The sequence below is a fragment of the Pempheris klunzingeri genome, chromosome 4 (assembly GCF_042242105.1).
Source record: "Pempheris klunzingeri isolate RE-2024b chromosome 4, fPemKlu1.hap1, whole genome shotgun sequence".
Classification (NCBI taxonomy): Eukaryota; Metazoa; Chordata; class Actinopteri; order Acropomatiformes; family Pempheridae; genus Pempheris; species Pempheris klunzingeri.
This window is the reverse complement of record NC_092015.1, coordinates 13,023,443-13,043,339: the sequence shown is the minus strand read 5'-3', so window position 1 is coordinate 13,043,339 and position 19,897 is coordinate 13,023,443. Positions and strand designations below refer to the sequence as shown.

General features: G+C 44.6%; 1 protein-coding gene across 1 annotated transcript in view; it reads left to right on the top strand.

The window, feature by feature from the left end:
* Window positions 1–19,642, top strand: part of sik2b (salt-inducible kinase 2b) — a 40,852-nt gene extending 21,210 nt beyond the window's left edge. The window contains exons 5-15 of the mRNA XM_070829626.1: window positions 5,466–5,590; window positions 5,980–6,103; window positions 8,875–9,101; window positions 10,021–10,173; window positions 10,645–10,803; window positions 12,375–12,606; window positions 12,703–12,996; window positions 15,160–15,317; window positions 16,129–16,239; window positions 18,075–18,160; window positions 18,611–19,642. Coding sequence (XP_070685727.1) covers window positions 5,466–5,590; window positions 5,980–6,103; window positions 8,875–9,101; window positions 10,021–10,173; window positions 10,645–10,803; window positions 12,375–12,606; window positions 12,703–12,996; window positions 15,160–15,317; window positions 16,129–16,239; window positions 18,075–18,160; window positions 18,611–19,256 — 2,315 coding nt within the window. The 3' untranslated portion in view covers window positions 19,257–19,642. The remainder of the gene's footprint in view (window positions 1–5,465; window positions 5,591–5,979; window positions 6,104–8,874; window positions 9,102–10,020; window positions 10,174–10,644; window positions 10,804–12,374; window positions 12,607–12,702; window positions 12,997–15,159; window positions 15,318–16,128; window positions 16,240–18,074; window positions 18,161–18,610) is intronic.
* Window positions 19,643–19,897: the final 255 nt, after the last annotated feature.

Below are 19,897 nucleotides of genomic sequence, written 5' to 3'. Positions count from 1 at the left end.
ACATGTCTGACTCACAGCCGATTGTCCGTGCGGCAGATTAGATTTGAAGCAGGAAAACAATAAACAGAACATTACCTGGCTGTGATTAGAGAAACGTCTCTGGGGAGGACATCGGCACCAAGGTACATTGTGTGCTTCTCTTACCCACAACATGCTCGGAGAACTCTGGTAAATGAAGTTTGGACCAGAAAACATGTCAGATTTGTACTGTCAATGAGAAACACTCGCTCCCATTTCCCGTACTGCATTAGTAACATCGGTGTCCGTTAAGGTCAGCCATTTATTCAAGCATAGTGAAAAAGAGGTGAATGTTCCCTTTTTTCTTTTTGTGTTCATGCTGGGGTAATCTGCATCTAGAACTGATGTTTATTTATTGAATAATTTCAGAGCTTTATCGATATCAGCTGATATTGGCCATTGGATATTGGCCAATATAATAAAACCGATATAATAGGCTGCTGCTTCCTTGATTAAACACCGGACACCGATGCCATGTCCAAAGAAAGAAAAGGTAACCGGCGGCGGAAAAACCCCTCATCAGCAGTCACTTCTTCAGTCCTTGGATAAAGCAAAAAAATACAGCTGCAAACATCCGAGGGTGACATCGGTTATCAGCCAAATGAGTTGGAAAATATCGGCATATCGAATATCGGCAAAAAAATCCAATATCGTGCATCCCTAGTTTAGATTCATTATTGATAACCAAAAAGCACTGAGTGTAGTGAGACCTGATAAATTCATGTGAATTAATTTCCTTCCTCATAAAACCTTTGCTAAGCTGACTTTTCTTCAAGTTTGAAACCTGCATTGTTTACAATTATTAATTTTTACTCACTTGCAGTCCATTTTAACCTGTTGAATGACTTAAACGATTAACTGTGTATGAAAATTGTCTTAGTTTTCAGTTTCTCGACTAATCAACTAATGGTTTCAGCACTAGTCTGAATATGCATCCAGACGTATGCTTCTATGGTGCATCTGCCTCTGGGTTTTTCCTGCAGTCCAGTAATGACTCCCTTCTATCTAAAGGCCACCTCTGGTCAGTCTGTATGAAGCTTAACCAGGCAGCGGTCAGTCAAAGAAAGGTCATGCTTATGGTGGCTGCAGAAGAGAAGGGAGCAGCAGGGGGAGGGAGGCTTCCCTTCATGTTTTTACTTCAAACAGCTCCTTTACGTTCAAGTTGACAGATTGAGGGGGATGGAAGCAGGAGGAGGAAGAGAAATAACAAAAACAAAAAACGAGTTGCAGGATCAGAGGAGGCAGCCATTGTGGCTTAGTGGGGAAATATTTATTCCATGTTTTATCTAAGAACCATTTAAAAAAGCAAAATCTGCTATGTAATACATTGTCTCACGACACCAAACCTTTAACAGGTATAGCTTCATTAACTATTATTTGAATTTTTCAACATTGAAACCATCCACAGAGTGATGTCATTGGAAGTGCACCAGACCCTAAAGATGTTTCATGCTCAATTAATTGATGGAGAAAGTCCAAACAATCTCCAAATGAATGACACCTGCTGGAAAAACTGTGTCTATAACAGCTTCTCTTTGTACACACATTGGGGTCCATAGGAAGAGAAACAAATGGAAACTTCTAGGGTTGGGCAATATGGCGATGCACAGTAGGCCGTGAAACAATAGATAACAACAGATAGTCCTAGTGGCTACTCCTCTATTATCTCTGATTATATTGGGTTGCTATAGTCTGTGTCATAGTCAGTGAGCAGGGCTGTCTTCTGGCTTTATTTAATCTACAGGATTTTTGCAATAATGTGTTGTAGGGACACGCTGTATCAGGTATTTAATTTATACTTATAAAAAAACATTCCCATTGAGCCTCAGACGAAGTCCACACTACAGTCTCACCTCAAGGTCCTTTTGTAGCTGTCCTGTAGATTTTAAGGCCCCCAAAAACCTGGTGAAATAGTACTGTGACATTAAATAATCATGAATAATTAAGCACAAATCAAAGTTAGAATTCAGTTTAATGGGCTTCTGATCAAAATATTGCTAAATCTTGATTGGCACTTAGAAGTGCTGATATTACCCTTTTCCCACTGACCCGCGCCTCCTCCAAACCAGTCAGAAGAGCACAGATACTGCGTGGACTCATGGTAAGAAGCTGATTGATAAATAGGTTTTCCAAGCCTTTATTTCTCCAGACAATCATCCATATTTATCTATGTCTTGTCTAATGAATGTATGAAAAAATCGTAATATACAGTCATATTTACCTAATTAGATGTTGCCCATTCTTTGCAAGCATTAACACGACTATCTGCAGTGAAATTTGTCTGTGGATTCAGCCACAGGTCATGACAGACGTTTAAAGATAGACTGTGTAACCTTTACTAGATAGCAGCGACATGTGACAGTTATGTTGTAATGGTTAATTAAGTGCAAAAGAAGCAAGTAGATAAGAGAACTCAAGTCAGCAAAATCACTTGTTAACATCTGTTTTATAAGCTGCCATAAGCTACTGGTCATACAGGCCATGTAAAGTTATATTGGCAAAACTCCCGAGCGTATTGGACTGAGCAAATTTGCAAATTCAACTTTTCATTTGTAAGAGGAAGAATTTATTACCTTTGTTTAAAAAGTTACTTGTTCTCACTTAAAACAGTGACATGTTTTTTCATAAGAGTGAAAGAGCCTGAGGATTTTGGAGCCTGAAGCATACAAGCAGAAGGACGAGGAGAGAAAATAAAGTTTTTAGGTGAAACAAGAAGGCGCAAGATGAGAAAAGAAGGGTGACTCCTGGGCAGTGCATCCTGAGCTGAAGCCATAATCATAATTCTTGGTTATCAGTAGATACTTTACCATTTTTGACTGCATTTTTGATGCCTGATGATATCACTCATACACACACAGTTTTATAAGCCGTTAGCAGGAGTGTTTTCCAGTGTGACATGTTCAAGCTAATATTATGCTAATACTGTTTTGCACGACACACACACACACACACACACACACACACACGCTCCCCCACCCTGCCCTTCCTGTTGAGCTATGAGTGCTGCTAGTAGCCTGCAGCGTGCCGGAGCGTTTGACGTCAACCAGTCTGCTCAGTATTCAGCTCCATGAAATGGGTCACAGCTTCTGACGATAAACCAACTGCACTGCTCCGCTCTGCTGCCTGCATCTCACATCTCACATCTCACCTTCACAGTAGCATCAGACAGTAAACACACTTGTAATAAACCCCACTGTGACGCTCCGCTTTAACCTCCACTTTATTCCAGCCACACCTGCTGCTGCTACCTGCACCGCAGTAATTAAATGGATTAAAAACATGCAGTCATGTGCACTGGCTCAAACTGGCTATTTCAATTTCATTTTGGAGTTTGCACTGCACTAATCTCTCAAACCTGATTCCTACATGAGTTTCCTGCACCTCCTCTTTTCTGTACAGTCAAAGTGCAGCATGCAGTCTACATTCTACATCAGTGTCATCATCCACACCCCCCCCCCCCAACCCCTCATTTAGAGGTGGACCGTACAGGGGAGATCGTTGGGATCACTGGATATGGTATACCTCTGAGCCAGTGTCCCTACATGCTTTGCACTCAAATATTTAGTAAATTAAACAATCAGTTAGTGGACAGAAAATAATGTAAGTTATGCATCAAGGACAAATGTCAAATATTCATCTTCTCAAATGCTTGGATTTGGATTATACACTCAGTTTATTAGGCAGCTGTAGCTAAAACAAATGCAGTCTAATGCAGCAGTCCTGCAGTATATCCTCCCTTTATGAAGATTATAATGTTCAGTTTTAGAGAGGAAAGCAGCACATAACTGAATCATCCAGAATGACCATACTGTTAATTCAACACCTTTCTAAAATAAGTTTTAAACACAAACTGAACATTGTTACTTTCACAAAGGGAGAATTTATAGTAGGAATGTTGTATTTACACTTTATCATTTAGCATTAGCTTGGTACACTCCAATAATTTTTTCCACTATTAACTGGTATTTTACGGACTACAGTCAATCATCAAAATAAAAAAAATGTGCAGATGATTAAAAGTTTCTAGATGCAGCTCTATGCAATGTGAGGTGTGTGTGTGTGTGTGTGTGTGTGTGTTTCAGTCTGAATGTTACAGTGGCTTGTACTCCCTGTCTCTTACACTCATACAATGCTTAGTCTGTGTGTGTTTGTGTGTATGAACCTACATCACCTCCAGCCCCATTATGTAAGACAGATTTTATTTTTATCAGTGTTATTTATTTATTTGGTTTGCAATATTTTTTTTCTGTTTATGTAACCGTTTCGAATTATGGACAAAAAGGGGGGGTTAAGTGAGCCTGATTGTCTGCTCCTGTCACTGTTGGGTCCCATGACACCATCACAGGGTCCCACTTATAATGAACTATGCATGGAATTACTTTCCTTCTCAGTTATCTGTGGATCCACTTATATAAATGATATAAATGTTTAAAGATAGTGTGTGCCACTCAAAAATGGAAGAGATTCCATTTACAGTGATTATGAGGCAGAGAAAATCCTCATATCTTAGAGGCTACAAGTGATTCTGTTCTCGATAAATGACTTAAAATTATGAATCAATTATCTATTAATCATCTCGGCGCCACAAGTAAGTTCTAATAGCAAGTGTCGAAAAACCAAATGGGGAGAAGAGAAAGTGTCATTCACTGGAGAAGGTTTGAGAAAGAGGAAGATGATGGGATGGGGGGGGGTGATATGAACTAATAGGAAAAAAAAAGGCTTGGCTTTGGTAATTGCAGGCATGCTAGTTGGCTCAGTGTGATTTGGCAGATGTTGCTGCAGCTTTCAGATGGATTTTAATGAGAGGCAGAAGTGAACTACTCTGCGTTTTGTTTGTGTGCGTGTAAGATAGACTTCTCTGTCTTGTTCCACTGAAGAGTCAAAGTTTTAGTCAGACAACCAATCAGAGCACAGCACTGATGACCTCATGTCAGTCTCCAGGGGAGGTTACCTCATACAAAGGCCCATTTCCTCAACCCACAAATATGTGGATCACATCTTATATTATGCAAAACCTGCAGACCCCATGGAGAGAGACCTTTATAAACTCTGTCACAAGACATAACCCACCTTTTGTTCTGGACGTTTTCTTTGTATAGACTGACCAATAGCACATCAATCACAGGAGCTGTAGTGTAAATACTCAGAGAGTGCATAACCTCTTCCCTTAGTGATAGATGGCGCCGTGAGAGTGGCTGCCAGTTGCAGCAGCTCTTCCAAAGTCTTCTAGTTTCTGCTCTATTTTCGTTTGGGAATTTCCCCCTATGGGGGATCAATAAAGAAGTCTAAGTCTAGTACAGTCACCAGTAATGCTTACAGTTAGAGATTACGTTTTTGCAAGGACTACAGCACACCATCATGTTTACAGCACATTTTGGAAGGGTCTTTACAGTTCAAACAATTTGATGCTTGAAATTGTCTGTTCCCTGATGTTTTTCCCTCTGTAGATTTTGGATTCGGGAACTTCTTCCAGCCCGGGGAGCCTCTGGCCACATGGTGCGGCAGCCCGCCTTACGCTGCTCCAGAGGTCTTTGAAGGCCAGCAGTATGAGGGCCCACAGCTAGACATCTGGGTAAGATGAGCAATTGCTTAAAGACAATTGCACCACAACTGCGACTGCAACTTTACATTACTGAGCCACATGAAATCAGCTGATGCATTCGTTTTTGTTTATTAGAAATGTGTATATCTAGCAATGGGACCAACGTCTGGGTTATTAAGTCAGCAGCTTTTGTTCCTGTCATATGATGCGGATTTCCCAACCACGGTTTTTAGCCTTCTGTATGTCACAATCATTTACCGTGTTTTTGTGTATACAGTGTGTTAGTCTGTGAATGCAAACCATAATCTTTACCTTAATTACATCCAGACACCTCTAATTGGTTAATCTAATCAAATGTGGCTGTTCTTCCTTCCTGCCCTGACCTTGTTTTCTGTGCGTGCATCTTTTCATGTTCACAGAGTATGGGAGTGGTGCTGTATGTGCTGGTGTGTGGTGCGTTGCCCTTCGATGGGCCCACTCTGCCGGTGCTCCGACAGAGAGTCCTAGAAGGAAGGTTTCGCATCCCCTACTTCATGACTGAAGGTGAGAAGAGATTCTCCTGGATATTAAACATGAAATAAAATAAGAGACTATGCCGGACCCCACCCCTCAGTACCTCACATTCCTGTAAAATAGCATGCAGCATGTTTGTGAGACACCTTTCAGTCCTACTGTCTCATACTGTTGAACGTAAGCAGGCAGACTCTGTTGTTGTTTCTACCAGTTAGGGGGTCATTTCATTAGCGAGAGAGCATCACGTTCATTTAAGGGGAATACAGAAGGAGACACTCTGTCATTGTCCTCTGTAATGTGTGTGCGCGCGTCAGTGTGTATGCGCATGCATGCAGGCTGCAGGGGGAGTCAGGTTGGCTAACTGTCTCAAAGCAGCCCTGCTGTTAGCGGCTGTGCTGGCTAGCTGGCAGCAGATAAGATCCAGAGCTGTAGCTGTTTATGTAACCTGGGGAAGGAGCCAGTGAAGCCTTCCAGCAGCTTGCCTGTCTGTCTCTCCGAGGAGACTCTGCCTGTCTGCCTGTGCATCTGTCTGACTCAGTGCTCTCTATCTGTGAGACATCTTCCTGTCCGTCTGTGGCCCTGTCTGTTTCTCTTGTCTTGTTTCTCTGAATCCCATCTGCAAGTCTGTAGCACTTTCTCCACAGGGGGGGTATGGTGAAAGAGTCGACCAGATTTTTTTTTTTCCCCTGTTCAGGACCTTGAAACAATTAAGACGCAAGGGGAATGTAGGAGTGTAATGTCAGCTCCGTGGCCAGACTGACATTCAAACCCGCCTCCCCACCCCCAGTCCAGCCCCTGTTCCCTGAACAAGAGGAACAGAGTGTGCCGGTTTCTCCATCCAGAAACAGTCCACCTCATCTCCTCTCGTTCCTCTCACCGGCCAACGCTGCGGTACACAGCGCAGCCTAGCACCACACAGTAAACTCTCACTAGAACATCTCAGCACTGTGAATGTTGTGGTCTACTCCCAACTCCAGTCGGATGTCTTATGTCTCCCCTGATGTTCGTATTGCATAAGCCTAGTCGATAGCAGCACAGTATAGCCTGGAACCATGCTATCCAGTACGACAAACAACCCAATCCCTGAGTTTGTATCCTTTCTCTGTGCATGACATTGCAGCTAAAACTCAGCACAAACTGCAGATCAAAGCATCTTGAATCTCAAGGTGGTGTCTTCAGATGGCTAGTTCTGTTATATCATTTAAAAAATATTCAAATAACAGTGATATAAAACTGAGAAAAGAAGTACATTTGGAACTTTTGCTTTAAAAAGTGATTAAACGATTAATTAATACGATAAACAAATCGATTAATGTGCTAATTGTTCAGCTGGAATTGATTCTCATTCGGAAATAAAAAATACACTCTTTGCACGCAGCTTTGCCTTGTGAAGCTAAGCTGCTTGTGATGCTGCTTGTGGTAATTTTTTTCCGTCTGCCTTATGGAGGTTTAAACTCTTAACTCTTTTAAACTTTTTTGTTATAGTCTATTATTTTGGCGCTTTTGTGTCTTATTAAATCAATGAAACAGTCAGCCTCAGGGCCTACTCTCAGAGTGCTCTTCTTGTTCGTTGGGGGAGTTTGTGCAACTCTACACCACTGGGACACTGCAAGTGTTAACAGGGATGGTTCTGTGGTTAAGTCATGGTGGTGTAACTCACTGGCTAAGAACAGCGTGTTAATCAATCAGCCAGCCAGCTAGACGATTATGCAGCGTCGCCCCCTTTTCATAGTCCAAGCTTCCCTGGTGGTTAGTAGCTTTACAAAATGTGCTCAGCTTCAGCTGTTGCTATAAACATGGCTGTAGCAACAAGCAGAGCCCGAGTAACGCCTGGGTCAAACAAATTTTTGCGTATTGCACTGTATTTGATTCAGGTTGTAAGTTAGTAGCTCCACAAGTTGCTAGGATGCCACAGCATGGGGTAAAAGTGCAGTGAAGGGCACACACTTACGTTTATAATGGGGAAAAAATTGAGTTGGCTGACCTGCCAACCACGAGGTAGAAAAAACGTTACATAGTAGATCAGCAGGGCAACTGGGAAGAATGTGAATCAGAGAGTTAATGTTGGCAGGCGGATCCCTGGACATGCTGAGGTCTGTGACAGAAGACGGGGTATCTGTTGACATCTGTGGAGCAGGAGAAGAAGGGAAGACTTGAGTCATTTAAGCACAGTACATGAATTTTTTTTGTCTTGAGGCTTTTGAAATACTTCTGCATTATCACTCAGAATGAAAACTCAAGGCATGGATCATTCATTTCAAAAACATATTCCAATAAAGAAAGATCAAGGATATAACCAACTGCAGTGCCTATTTGTTGAAATTACACCTGTTTTGCTTGAAGCCCATAGCAGCAGGGTATAGGGGTAAAGATGCTGTGCGGCGGACAGGAATGCAGTGCAGGCAGTGGGGGTGCAGGCAGGCCAAAGCGGCACAGCCAGGGGAACTGTAATCCTGTTAAGAACCCAGCTGTGTCTGACGTCAAACTCATCTAGCCACTAACTAGAGGTGAGGAGCTCTCATTAGGAGGGGAGGAAAGCAGAAAAGAGTGAAGATAACACTGCTCAGAAGTGACGGCAGAGCAAACTAAGAAAAGAATTTAGATTTTAAGCTCCTAGGTGTTATTTCTGCCCCATTTCATCTGGGCTACTTTGACAACAGCATGACACGCTGTGGCTTCATTTGCCTCATCATAGCTGTTACAAAAAGTGCTCACTGAACATAAACAGTGATGATCTAAAATATGAAAGGCTATAAAAACCTTGTTGCATCCTCTGTGGTTTTTCTTTTCATCCCTCGCAGACTGTGAGCACCTGATCCGCAGGATGTTGGTCCTGGACCCATCAAAGCGTCTGTCGGTGGCCCAGATCAAGGAGCACAAGTGGATGGCCCTGTACGTTCCCGTGCAGAGGCCCGTTCTGTACCAACAGTCTCTGTCTGCTGAAGGCGAAGGGGCTGTGGGAGAGTACAGCGAGCAGGTCCTCCGCCTGATGCACAGCCTTGGCATCGACCAGCACAAGACTATAGAGGTGAGGACTGAGCTGGAGGGAGGAGTTGGCTTTATTTATTCTCCAGCAGTCTGAGGGGGTGAGGTTTAACGGTCAGATCTTCAGGATGTGGAGCAGATAGCCGTGACAGTGGACAACAGATATGTATCAGAACTTGAGCATGTCCATTTTCGCTACATTTCAGAGGCGAATATTGAGCTTTTTACTTCACTGCATTTATTTGACAGCTATATTTACTACTTATTTTGCAGAGTAGGTTATACACACAAAACACCTGATTACTTAGCAGCTTCATTACATGGTACAGAAGTGTTGCACTCTTTTTGAGACTGACAAGCTTATGATGGCACCAAGCAATGCACACGTGCTGTTTTCACATAAACACATATGGGAAACTCAGTTCTCCAAATCTGATTATTTTTTTAGCGTCTTTCTCAGTACTGTGTTGTGCTGTAGGTGTTGTGTTTTTTTTTAAGTTAGGATTAGGGTTATATATAAGTTATATATATAAGTTATATAAGTTCTATCTTAAAATTTCTACATTAAAGCATCAAATTTGCACATGAATCACAGAACAAACATGAGGAGGAAACTAAATAATGAAAATAAATTAAGGTCTTAATCAGAAACTCAATCAAAATTAAAATGTACTACTCTAACTCTAAAATATACATTAATGGTGCCTGGTGGTATTCTGTACATCATTGCTATAAGTCTAGTATATCCTCTATATGATATTTTTATGGTAAGTTCAGGTGCTTCATTGGTGCTTCATAGATGAATATAAGTAAAAAAGTAATGTAAAGCTGTAATTCATATGCTGTGTATTCTATGTGCTGTCTTTTCTTTTAATACATTCTATGTATTGTGTTTTAAATGAACGCGTCAGTAATAATTTCAATTACAGACGCTGCCATTCATGTTGTCTGTCATCACCCAGTCTCTGCAGAACAAAAGCTACAACCACTTTGCTGCTATCTACTACCTGCTGGTGGAGCGGCTCAAGGCCCATCGCTGCAGCTTCCCCGTCGAACAGCGGCTAGACGCCCGACAGCGACGGCCCAGTACCATCGCCGAACAGACTGTCGTCAAGGTAACCACAGGGCGTCAGGGCAACGACGGGGTTCTGAATAACGTGTGCAGAGATTACCATCCACACCCTGATCAAAGCTCCATTATTCACACCTGCACCCAGGAACAAACAAATGGACAGACACAGCCCATTAATTCATTTATCCAGGCAGGTTCTGTCTTCACCTGCTCTCTCTCTGTCTTTTCCGACCAGTCTTGATCTTAATGCATGTACCTCAGCTGCATTATTAATTATTTTCTTTTTTCTTTGCTCACTGTCTCTTCTTAGTGACACCGTGCAATGTCTTTTTCATTTCCTTCACTTTCTCAGATCTGCCTCTTTTTCTCTTCTTTGCATTATAAAGTCAGATTCACAGTAGCTCAATTTGTCGTAACTACATTATTATCAAGGGTGGTGTGTTATTTACTGTGAATTGGTGGAGGTTTTTTGATGTAATGGCTCTCTCACTCTCTGTCTTCTCCCTCTCTGCAGTCGACCAGTGGTTCAGCCCAGGTGGGTTTGCTCCCGCAGGGTGTTCGTCTGTTGCGATCCCCTGCTGTGGCCCAAGCCTCCTCCGATGCTTTCACTTTCCCCCAGACTGCATGTCCCCTGGAGCAGAATTTCATGGTGGAGGATGTCAACACGCCCAAAGTAGGTCCAATACCAGTGAAAACAGGCTGAGGCTTCAGGGACATAGCTGTCTGTGTGTTTGTGTGTCATCTTGTTTAGGTTTTGCTCCTCTCCTGTCATATGACAGCTCACTCACACCCGGCTTTTCGGTTATGGAAGTTGTAGTTATTACGGTCATTATCAGCTTGCACAAGTATGTCCTGAAAAATTATCTTGACAAGCTTGACAGTGATTCACTTTGATAAGCATACCCACTCGTTGTGAATCAGAAGTGTGTGTGTGTGTGTGTGTGTGGACCAGACTCCTTTGAGGTTTTAAGCGTTGGCTTGCTCCGTCAACCTGCCAGAGTGCAGCTGACTTGTCCTCTTATGTAAGAACTCAGCCAGCACTCACATCAGACAGGACAGCTGCCTGTCCTGCATGGCTTTTAGACACACACACACACACACACACACACTGTGCTCTCCCTCATTCCCTGATTATCTGTGCCAAATAGCGACCTTTTCCTTCAGGCCTGTTGTTGAGCTGACCGACTATTAAAGAACACAGACACCAGTGGTCTGAGTTGACTTCCTCACACACCTGCAGGGGTGCATACACACACACACCACCCTGTGTGTGTGTGTGTGTGTGTGTGTGTGTGTGTGTGTGTGTGTGTGTGTGTGTAGCAGAACAAAGCAGAGAGTGAGACTGACTGCATGTTATCTGCTTGAATGGAGCCTGGTTATGTAAGCGGTCCTGTGATGATGATGTGACCTAATGCGAAGCTGAGTGAACACACATGGACAGGAAGCTGCTGCGCTGCTCCAGCGATCTCACCGCTGTGATCTCCCACCCAACAACTCAACAGCTCGTCTTTTCCTGTTCTGTTGGTTTTTCTTTACCATTCAGCTCCTTTCTCTCTCCTCTTCCTTACCTTTTAGCTTCACTCTCCCCCAGTTATTGCTGCCCCTCATCTATTTCAGTGTCATTTTCCCCCCTTGTCCTCAATGTGCATGTTTCTACGTGTGTGTGTGTTGGTAGAGTAACAGCATTCCTATCCCAGTGCACTGCAGAAAGCAGATGGGGAATTGGGCAAAGTTGCTCTTTCTAGGCCAACACCAGGCTTTCCGGTTTCTGCGGCCACTCATGCAGATGATCTTTGTCTGTGTGTGCGTGTGAGAGAATTTCTGTCAGTGTGTGTGTGTCAGTCACACAGCACTTTCAGTGAAAGCTCGCTTCCTGGCCCTGCATTCCTTTATCCCCACCCTCCACCTCTAGGCCAACACACACAGGCCTGCATGCAGTAACAAACACTCACACACACACACACACACACACACTCCAAAAATGACACCAACTGTGGTGATCATAGAGAAAGGGAGGAGGGTAATCAATGGAGCCCTAATTTACAGTTTGGTCACCTTCTTGTTTCAAAGTGGTTTAGTGCAAATGATGGGTTTTGTGTCATTCTACCCTGTGTGTGTGATTTGCCTGTTTTGACTAACAGTGTGTCCTGATTCCTTCACTGTGGAGCTCTTTTTTCCTCTTCAGCTCTGAATATATAGTTATTGTTCTCTCTCTCTGCTCCTTTCATCTCTCCTGCCATCTAGGTGAACGGCTGCCTGCTGGACCCCCTGCCTCCCACCACTGTCCTCCGCAAGTCCTCCACCTCGTCGCCTAGCAACATGATGGAGACGTCAATCGATGAGGGCATCGAAACAGAGGAGCCCGACACAGAGGATGATCCGCCCCACCTGCTCTCAGCCTATCAGACAGCTCGGTTCGGCCAACGGCGACACACCCTCTCTGAGGTGACCAACCAGCCAGGGCCTTCGAACCAAGGTGCGACATCACACGCCCACCTTTAGACTCTGTCACATGCATCTTATGCCACAATGAACGCCTCCTTTAAATTTAATAAAACCTTTTGTCCATCAGGTAAATTATTCACTCTAGGCCACAACCCCTCCATGGGTAGCGTGGACTCAGACATTGGCTACGACATGGGCTCCATGCACAGCGACCTCGGCCTGCTAGAGGATCCTCCCTCTCTTTGCGATGTGGTACCAGCAAACAGCTCTGCAGCCGGCGTCAGCCCAACACCTTTCTTGAGCACTCGGCCTGCCAACCCAGCAATGGCCGCCCTGACCTCCCAGCACAGGGAGACGCACAACCGCTCCCCCATCAGCTTCAGGGAAGGACGCCGTGCCTCTGACACCTCCCTCACCCAAGGTCAGAACCACCAGTATTAATTCGTCTTTCCTTTCCTCCTCATCTATTCATTCTTCTCGTTAGACCTTCTCACAAATTACCCACTTCTCTCTATGCACTAGTAATAAATTGACGTTATAATGGGTCGAGTATCTTCCTCAGTAAACCCAGATGCACCTGTGGACCTTGACACAAGGCCACACTGCAGCCTTAATGGAAGGTTTCACTCTGTGCTATGTGTATCTGTTCATTTTCAGTGCAATTTAATGGACGAGATGACCGCAGGCCACGAAGAACAATAATAATAAACTTTATTTATATAGCACTTTTCTCAATGTTACAAAGTGCGTCAACAGGGCATTTAAAATGAGAATAAAACCAAAGAACACAAGCACATCGGGAGCAAAACAGTAAAAAAAAATGAAAATAAAATAAAACAGGAACAGTATGAATAAAAACATATCAAACATTATCAAAAGCAAATGATGGAAAAATAATTAAGTTTCTAGCTAACCTCGCCAACAGACAAATCCACCATTAAGGACCATTAATACATCAAAGTCTGTTCACAGGTCTTGGGGAGTTCTGCATGTGTGCTAAGAAGTTGTGTAAGTCGTATGAAGTCTAATATATTGCCTCAACTGATGTCATTCGAGTCGGCTCATCAGTTGGGTCTGATAACTACAAGTTTGAAAATGAAAGAAACGGGCTGGAAAGTGAGGATACCAGACCAGCTCCTAATCTCTGCATGGTAGTGGCTCAAGCGTTACCTCAGCTGCTGCCTAACTGCTAGCAGTCACGTTGCATTGTGGGTAATGTAGGCAGCCAGTTTTGACAAGAAGGAAGAATGTGTGCGAGATTGCTGAAAGACAAGCTGACTGAAACTGACGGCCTGAAGTGGAAGCAAACAGGACAGGTTAAGATTAATGCTTTGAAGTCGTGGATCTGTCGCGTACAGGCATCAATCCGACAGGTCTCCTTAAACCCTGGCACTGCGAGCTGCAGAGAGGTTGATGTATAAACTGTCATATTGCATATGTCTGAGGCTCCAGGATCCACAGAGCACTAGAGCACCAGTCAAGAGGCAGCGCATTGATTCTCATGACACAGACGCAACACCCCTGCTGCAGCTGCTGCTCCCTCACACCCATCTACACACACAGACTCACACATACATATAGATGTACACAGTATAGATGTATACTGCCTTCCAGATAAAATTGCCTCATTCCCACTTTGTCATCCGCTCCCCCTCCTCTCTTTCACACAATTTTTTCTCTCTTCCTCCTCTCTCTTCCCTTCTCTCATCCTCTCCAGTCCCTCTGACGACTACAACGGTGATGATTCACGCTATGAATCACAGATATTTGAAGGTTTCAGCCCACATATCTCTCCCTCTTTCCCCTTCTCTCTCTCCATCTCCTCTCCACTCTTTCTCCCTCTGTATTGCTCATTCCCCGTCTTGCTCGTCTTTCTCTTTTCAAAGTTTCAGTCTGTGGCAGACAGGATTTGTCTCTTCTCCACATGAGAGAAAGAGGAGCCAAAATATAAGAGGGAATGTTAAACAACCTCTATCTACCTCGTACCCATTTTTTTCCGGTACAGCTACATTATTCTGTGCCTGCTGGTTGTAAGTCACCTGTGCTTTAGCCAAGTAGAAACTGTAATTATAACTTAGAAGCGTGCGTTACTGCACCAGCTCTACATTGACAGCCTGCACTGAGTGCTCCCAGTTGTTATTTGCAGTTATTTATTTATTTTTCGTAATCCTCTTTGGAGAGTGTTGATGCGGTGGCTTCTTTTGCGTCAGACTGCTGACTCTTGTTTTAAATAACTCCCACCATCACAGTGAGTCAGGTCCTATCGTTCACATCCAGAGCTCGTCACCACTGGATGGATCTAATCAGAGATACTTGCTGTTGCACACACACACACACACACACACACACACACAGATACTGTCACTTGCGCACACACACCCACAGCGGCTAATGACGTACATCCAGTCACATTGTCAGCAGGGGTGACGAAAACTACCACCCAGTCAACCAATTTGCAAACGTCAGTCAGGGTTGAGCCGGACAGGATGGAGTCTTTGACATCTTGTTGTAAAGTGATTCTGTTGATCAGCCGCAGGAATCAACAGTGACAGTGAGCATTGTTCGGATTTGTTCGCGCTTTCAGGTCTGGTTGCGTTTCGGCAGCACCTCCAGAACTTGGCGAGGACCAAAGGCATCCTGGAGCTGAACAAAGTCCAGATGCTGGTGGAGCAGATGGGCTCCGGGGAAGGGGCCACCATGGGCCCCCTGGGACCACAGCACCACTTGCACAACCTCCTGGAGGTCAGTCCAACCACACAAAAACACACACACACACACACACACACACACACATATATCCATCCTTCACTCAAACCCATTCAGGACCATTCTCTTCCAAAACCCATTCTCAGCCATAGTTCCTCTACTATCCTCACCTCATGTTGGCCAAAAAATAAAAATGGGCACTCAGGCTGTTGTGTAACCCCAGGAGAGGCAGCCAACTGTGGCTTGTTTACTGTCTCCCGTCCCCCTGGGGCCTGGAGCCTGGAGCCTAGGCCAAAGTGAATACAGCCATTGTTGAAGTCAGTCAGACTTAACCATAGTAGCGACTGGCACGCAATCACACACACAACGATGGGCACACATATGCACAAAGATACACACTCGCACTGACATACTGAAAGAGGAACCATTTGAGGAAAGTTCCCTAGGTCGTACGCTATAAATAAGTAAACAAATAAAACCACACACAAAATCAATCATAGAGGCAGACAAGATCTAGATGTTTTCCTTTTGTTCCATCTCTCATAATGCAATAATGCAGCTCTTTGTTGGTTATGATGTTCAGACCCCATCATCCTTTTAATTTGCTTTCATTTCATTTAACTACTGTGTAATCCCTGTGGTACATGCCATTTAGAGAAAGGCATCTGGCTGATCAGTCACCACACAGGCATTTGGGCAGCACAGATAATCCAGTTAGACCACACGATGAAGCACCCAGACCCTGACACGACTTTATTACCGGCAGGAGAGGGGATCTGTGATCGGCGTGTACGACCACATGAGCGTGAGCATCCTTTGTTCTAATGCTTTATGTGTTTGATTGAAGGGCGAGGCATCCAAGCAGGAGGGCCTAGCTTTATACCAAGGTGGGCCGCATCCGCCTCTCCTGTCCCGCAGGCAGAGTTTGGAGACACAATACCTCACTCATAGACTACAGGTACAGTGTGACACCAACCACACCCACTCAGTAAGACTACATTCAGTGATCAGCTCACACATATAGGCCTGTCTTTGTCTATCAAGCCAAATGGCTGCTCTGTGTAACATTCAGTTACAGTGGGGCAAAAAAGTATTTAGTCAGCCACCAATTGTGCAAGTTCTCCCACTCAAAAAGATGAGAGAGGCCTGTAATTTTCATCATAGGTATACCTCAACTATGAGAGACAAAATGAGAAAAAAAATCCAGAAAGTCACATTGACTGATTTTTTTTTTGATTTGCAAATTATGGTGGAAAATAAGTATTTGGTCAATAACACAAGTTCATCTCAATACTTTGTTATATATCCTTTGTTGGCAATGACAGATGTCAAACGTTTTCTGTAAGTCTTCACAAGGTTTTCACACACTGCTGCTGGTATATTGGCCCATTCCTCCATGCAGATCTCCTCTAGAGCAGTGATGTTTTGGGGCTGTCGCTGGGCAACACGGACTTTCAACTCCCTCCAAAGATTTTCTATGGGGTTGAGATCTGGAGACTGGCTAGGCCACTCCAGGACCTTGAAATGCTTCTTACGAAGCCACTCCTTCGTTGCCCGGGCGGTGTGTTTGGGATCATTGTCATGCTGAAAGACCCAGCCACGTTTCATCTTCAATGCCCTTGCTGACGGAAGGAGGTTTTCGCTCAAAATGTCACGATACATGGCCCCATTCATTCTTTCCTTTACACGGATCAGTCGTCCTGGTCCCTTTGCAGAAAAACAGCCCCAAAGCATGATGTTTCCACCCCCATGCTTCACAGTAGGTATGGTGTTCTTTGGATGCAAACTCAGCATTCTTTCTCCTCCAAACATGACAAGTTGAGTTTTTACCAAAAAGTTCTATTTTGGTTTCATCTGACCATATGACATTCTCCCAATCCTCTTCTGGATCATCCAAATGCTCTCTAGAAAACTTCAGACGGGCCTGGACATGTACTGGCTTAAGCAGGGGGACACGTCTGGCACTGCAGGATTTGAGTCCCTGGCGGCGTAGTGTGTTACTGATGGTAGCCTTTGTTACTTCGGTCCCAGCTCTCTGCAGGTCATTCACTAGGTCCCCCTGTGTGGTTCTGGGATTTTTGCTCACCGTTCTTGTGATCATTTTGACCCCACGGGGTGAGATCTTGCGTGGAGCCCCAGATCGAGGGAGATTATCAGTGGTCTTGTATGTCTTCCATTTTCTAATAATTGCTCCTACAGTTGATTTCTTCACACCAAGCTGCTTACCTATTGCAGATTCAGTCTTTCCAGCCTGGTGCAGGTCTACAATTTTGTTTCTGGTGTCCTTTGACAGCTCTTTGGTCTTGGCCATAGTGGAGTTTGGAGTGTGACTGTTTGAGGTTGTGGACAGGTGTCTTTTATACTGATAACGAGTTCAAACAGGTGCCATTAATACAGGTAACGAGTGGAGGACAGAGGAGCCTCTTAAAGAAGAAGTTACAGGTCTGTGAGAGCCAGAAATCTTGCTTGTTTGTAGGTGACCAAATACTTATTTTACCGAGGAATTTACCAATTAATTCATTAAAAATCCTACAATGTGATTTCCTGGATTCTTTCCCCCCATTCTGTCTCTCATAGTTGAAATGTACCTATGATGAAAATTACAGGCCTCTCTCATCTTTTTAAGTGGGAGAACTTGCACAATTGGTGGCTGACTAAATACTTTTTTGCCCCACTGTATGTCATACAGACATTTAAGGATTATCAGCTCTGTCGTGATGCCACAATAATAAAACTGTTGTAGCCTGTTACCATGGTAATTGTCCTGAACGCAGTGTCTCTTCTGCCCAAAAGGCCAACGTCTTGGCTAACAGTCCTGCTAGCTGCCAGCTTTTCTGTAAGGACACTCGAAGTTTAGAGCAACAGCTGCAGGAGCACAGGTAAATCATGCTGCACATTTATGCTGGTTTTTATTTATTTATTTTTATTTTATTTTATGTTTTTCTCTTGTGCTCATTTAGCTGTGGTGCCCTTTCACTGGTGGAAGATTGTACTAAGAGGAAAAAATAGCATTTGCAATAACAAATAAATCCTAACAGGAAGAGTTAGTCAGACTTTTTCTAGACAAACATGAACAGAACCTTTTTTTAAACACCCAGGAATGAAAGTGGGTGTTAGCCGCAGTGAGCTAGCCTGATAATCAGACTGAAGTGCCATTTTATTTCACATCATTCATTCAGCCTGACATTGTGTTCGTGTTAGCTGAACTCTTATTAGAAGTTATTTTGGTTTCCCAATTCCATTTTCATTCTAAATTACGCCCACAAGTGCTCATGCATACATTTTTCAAGCTTTTTATTCTTGTGTTGATCTGACTGCTGTCCCCGCAGACTGAACCAGAAGAGGATGTACCTGCAGCAGCAGTCACAGGGGATGGGGCTGCAAACCTACTTCAACCAGATGCAGATAGCTGAAGGATCCTACCCGACAGGCAGCCCTGCTCTGGACACTGCGGCATCTCAAAGTTCCCCTCAGGGCCCCCCCATGTCGGCCGCCCACCAGCCTCAGCCGCAGCAGCAGGGCAGTCCTCAGGCCTCGCCTCCCTTCAGCCACCCCCATAGCCTGAGCCCCCTGATGGAGCCGGGTGAGGGCCTCGTGTATGATCCCTACATGTGCCACCACCACTACGCCCAGCACCTGCCCCCTGGGTCTCACCTCCACCACCAGCTCCACCATCCCCAGCCTCATGAAGCCTCTGCCAGCGGCCTGGGCTTCAGCTACCCTGCAGGCTGTGAGCAGCAGGTCCTGGGGCCTTCAATTGAGGCTCTTCACCCAGAGCAGTATGATTTCCCGCTAGACCCCGCCTTGCTGCCCCCGCCTGCTCCAGGAGAGGCCGAGGCCGGAGCTGCAGCCGGGATTTTGGCCGGTCCGGGGCACTCGGATGGCCTCGGCCTGCCTGAGCTGCAGAGCTCCCTCCTGGACAGTGAGATGATGGAGACCGTGGACTCCCAGCATGGCTTCGTACTGGTCAACTAAAGCCAACAGAGGGGGTTAATAGAAACCAGTATTAAGCAATGAGAACCTACACAGCACTAAGAGCAGAGAAAATGGAGATATAAGTGGAGGCCACAAGCGTAGCAACGGGGAAGGAGAGGTGTTAATTTTTGTACGACTAATACAAACTTCATTTCTTAGTTGTTATGAACCTCAGACAACCTTTCTACCAAAATCCTCCCTTAGCCTACCTCCCTTTCTCCCTCTCCTCCTCTGTTCTCGTTCTCATCAGCTCTGTGAGGCAGGAACAGGCCCAATGTGTGACACAGTGTGAGCTTCACCATGCTGAGGCGAGGCTGCTGTAGTCACGGACGTTGTGCCACCTGTGAGGACTGCGTTGTGCAGCCCATGGGGGGGGCGGGGGCGGGGGGTTGGGGGGTGGGGTGCTGCTGCTGCACATCCTGAAGGCTGCCAGAGAGCAGCGTTTCACCCTAGAAATGTCTTGGAAGTGAACTAATTTAGGACTGACAGGCAACCAAAAGGACAATGGCTGGCAGTGCTTTTTGTATTTAAAATAGGATACATCGACAACAATAGAGTGATTCTTAAAACACTTTTGTGCATTTTTTGTTTTTATTTCAGTAGTAAAAAAACAACTGAACAAGAGAAAACTGCCCTCATTT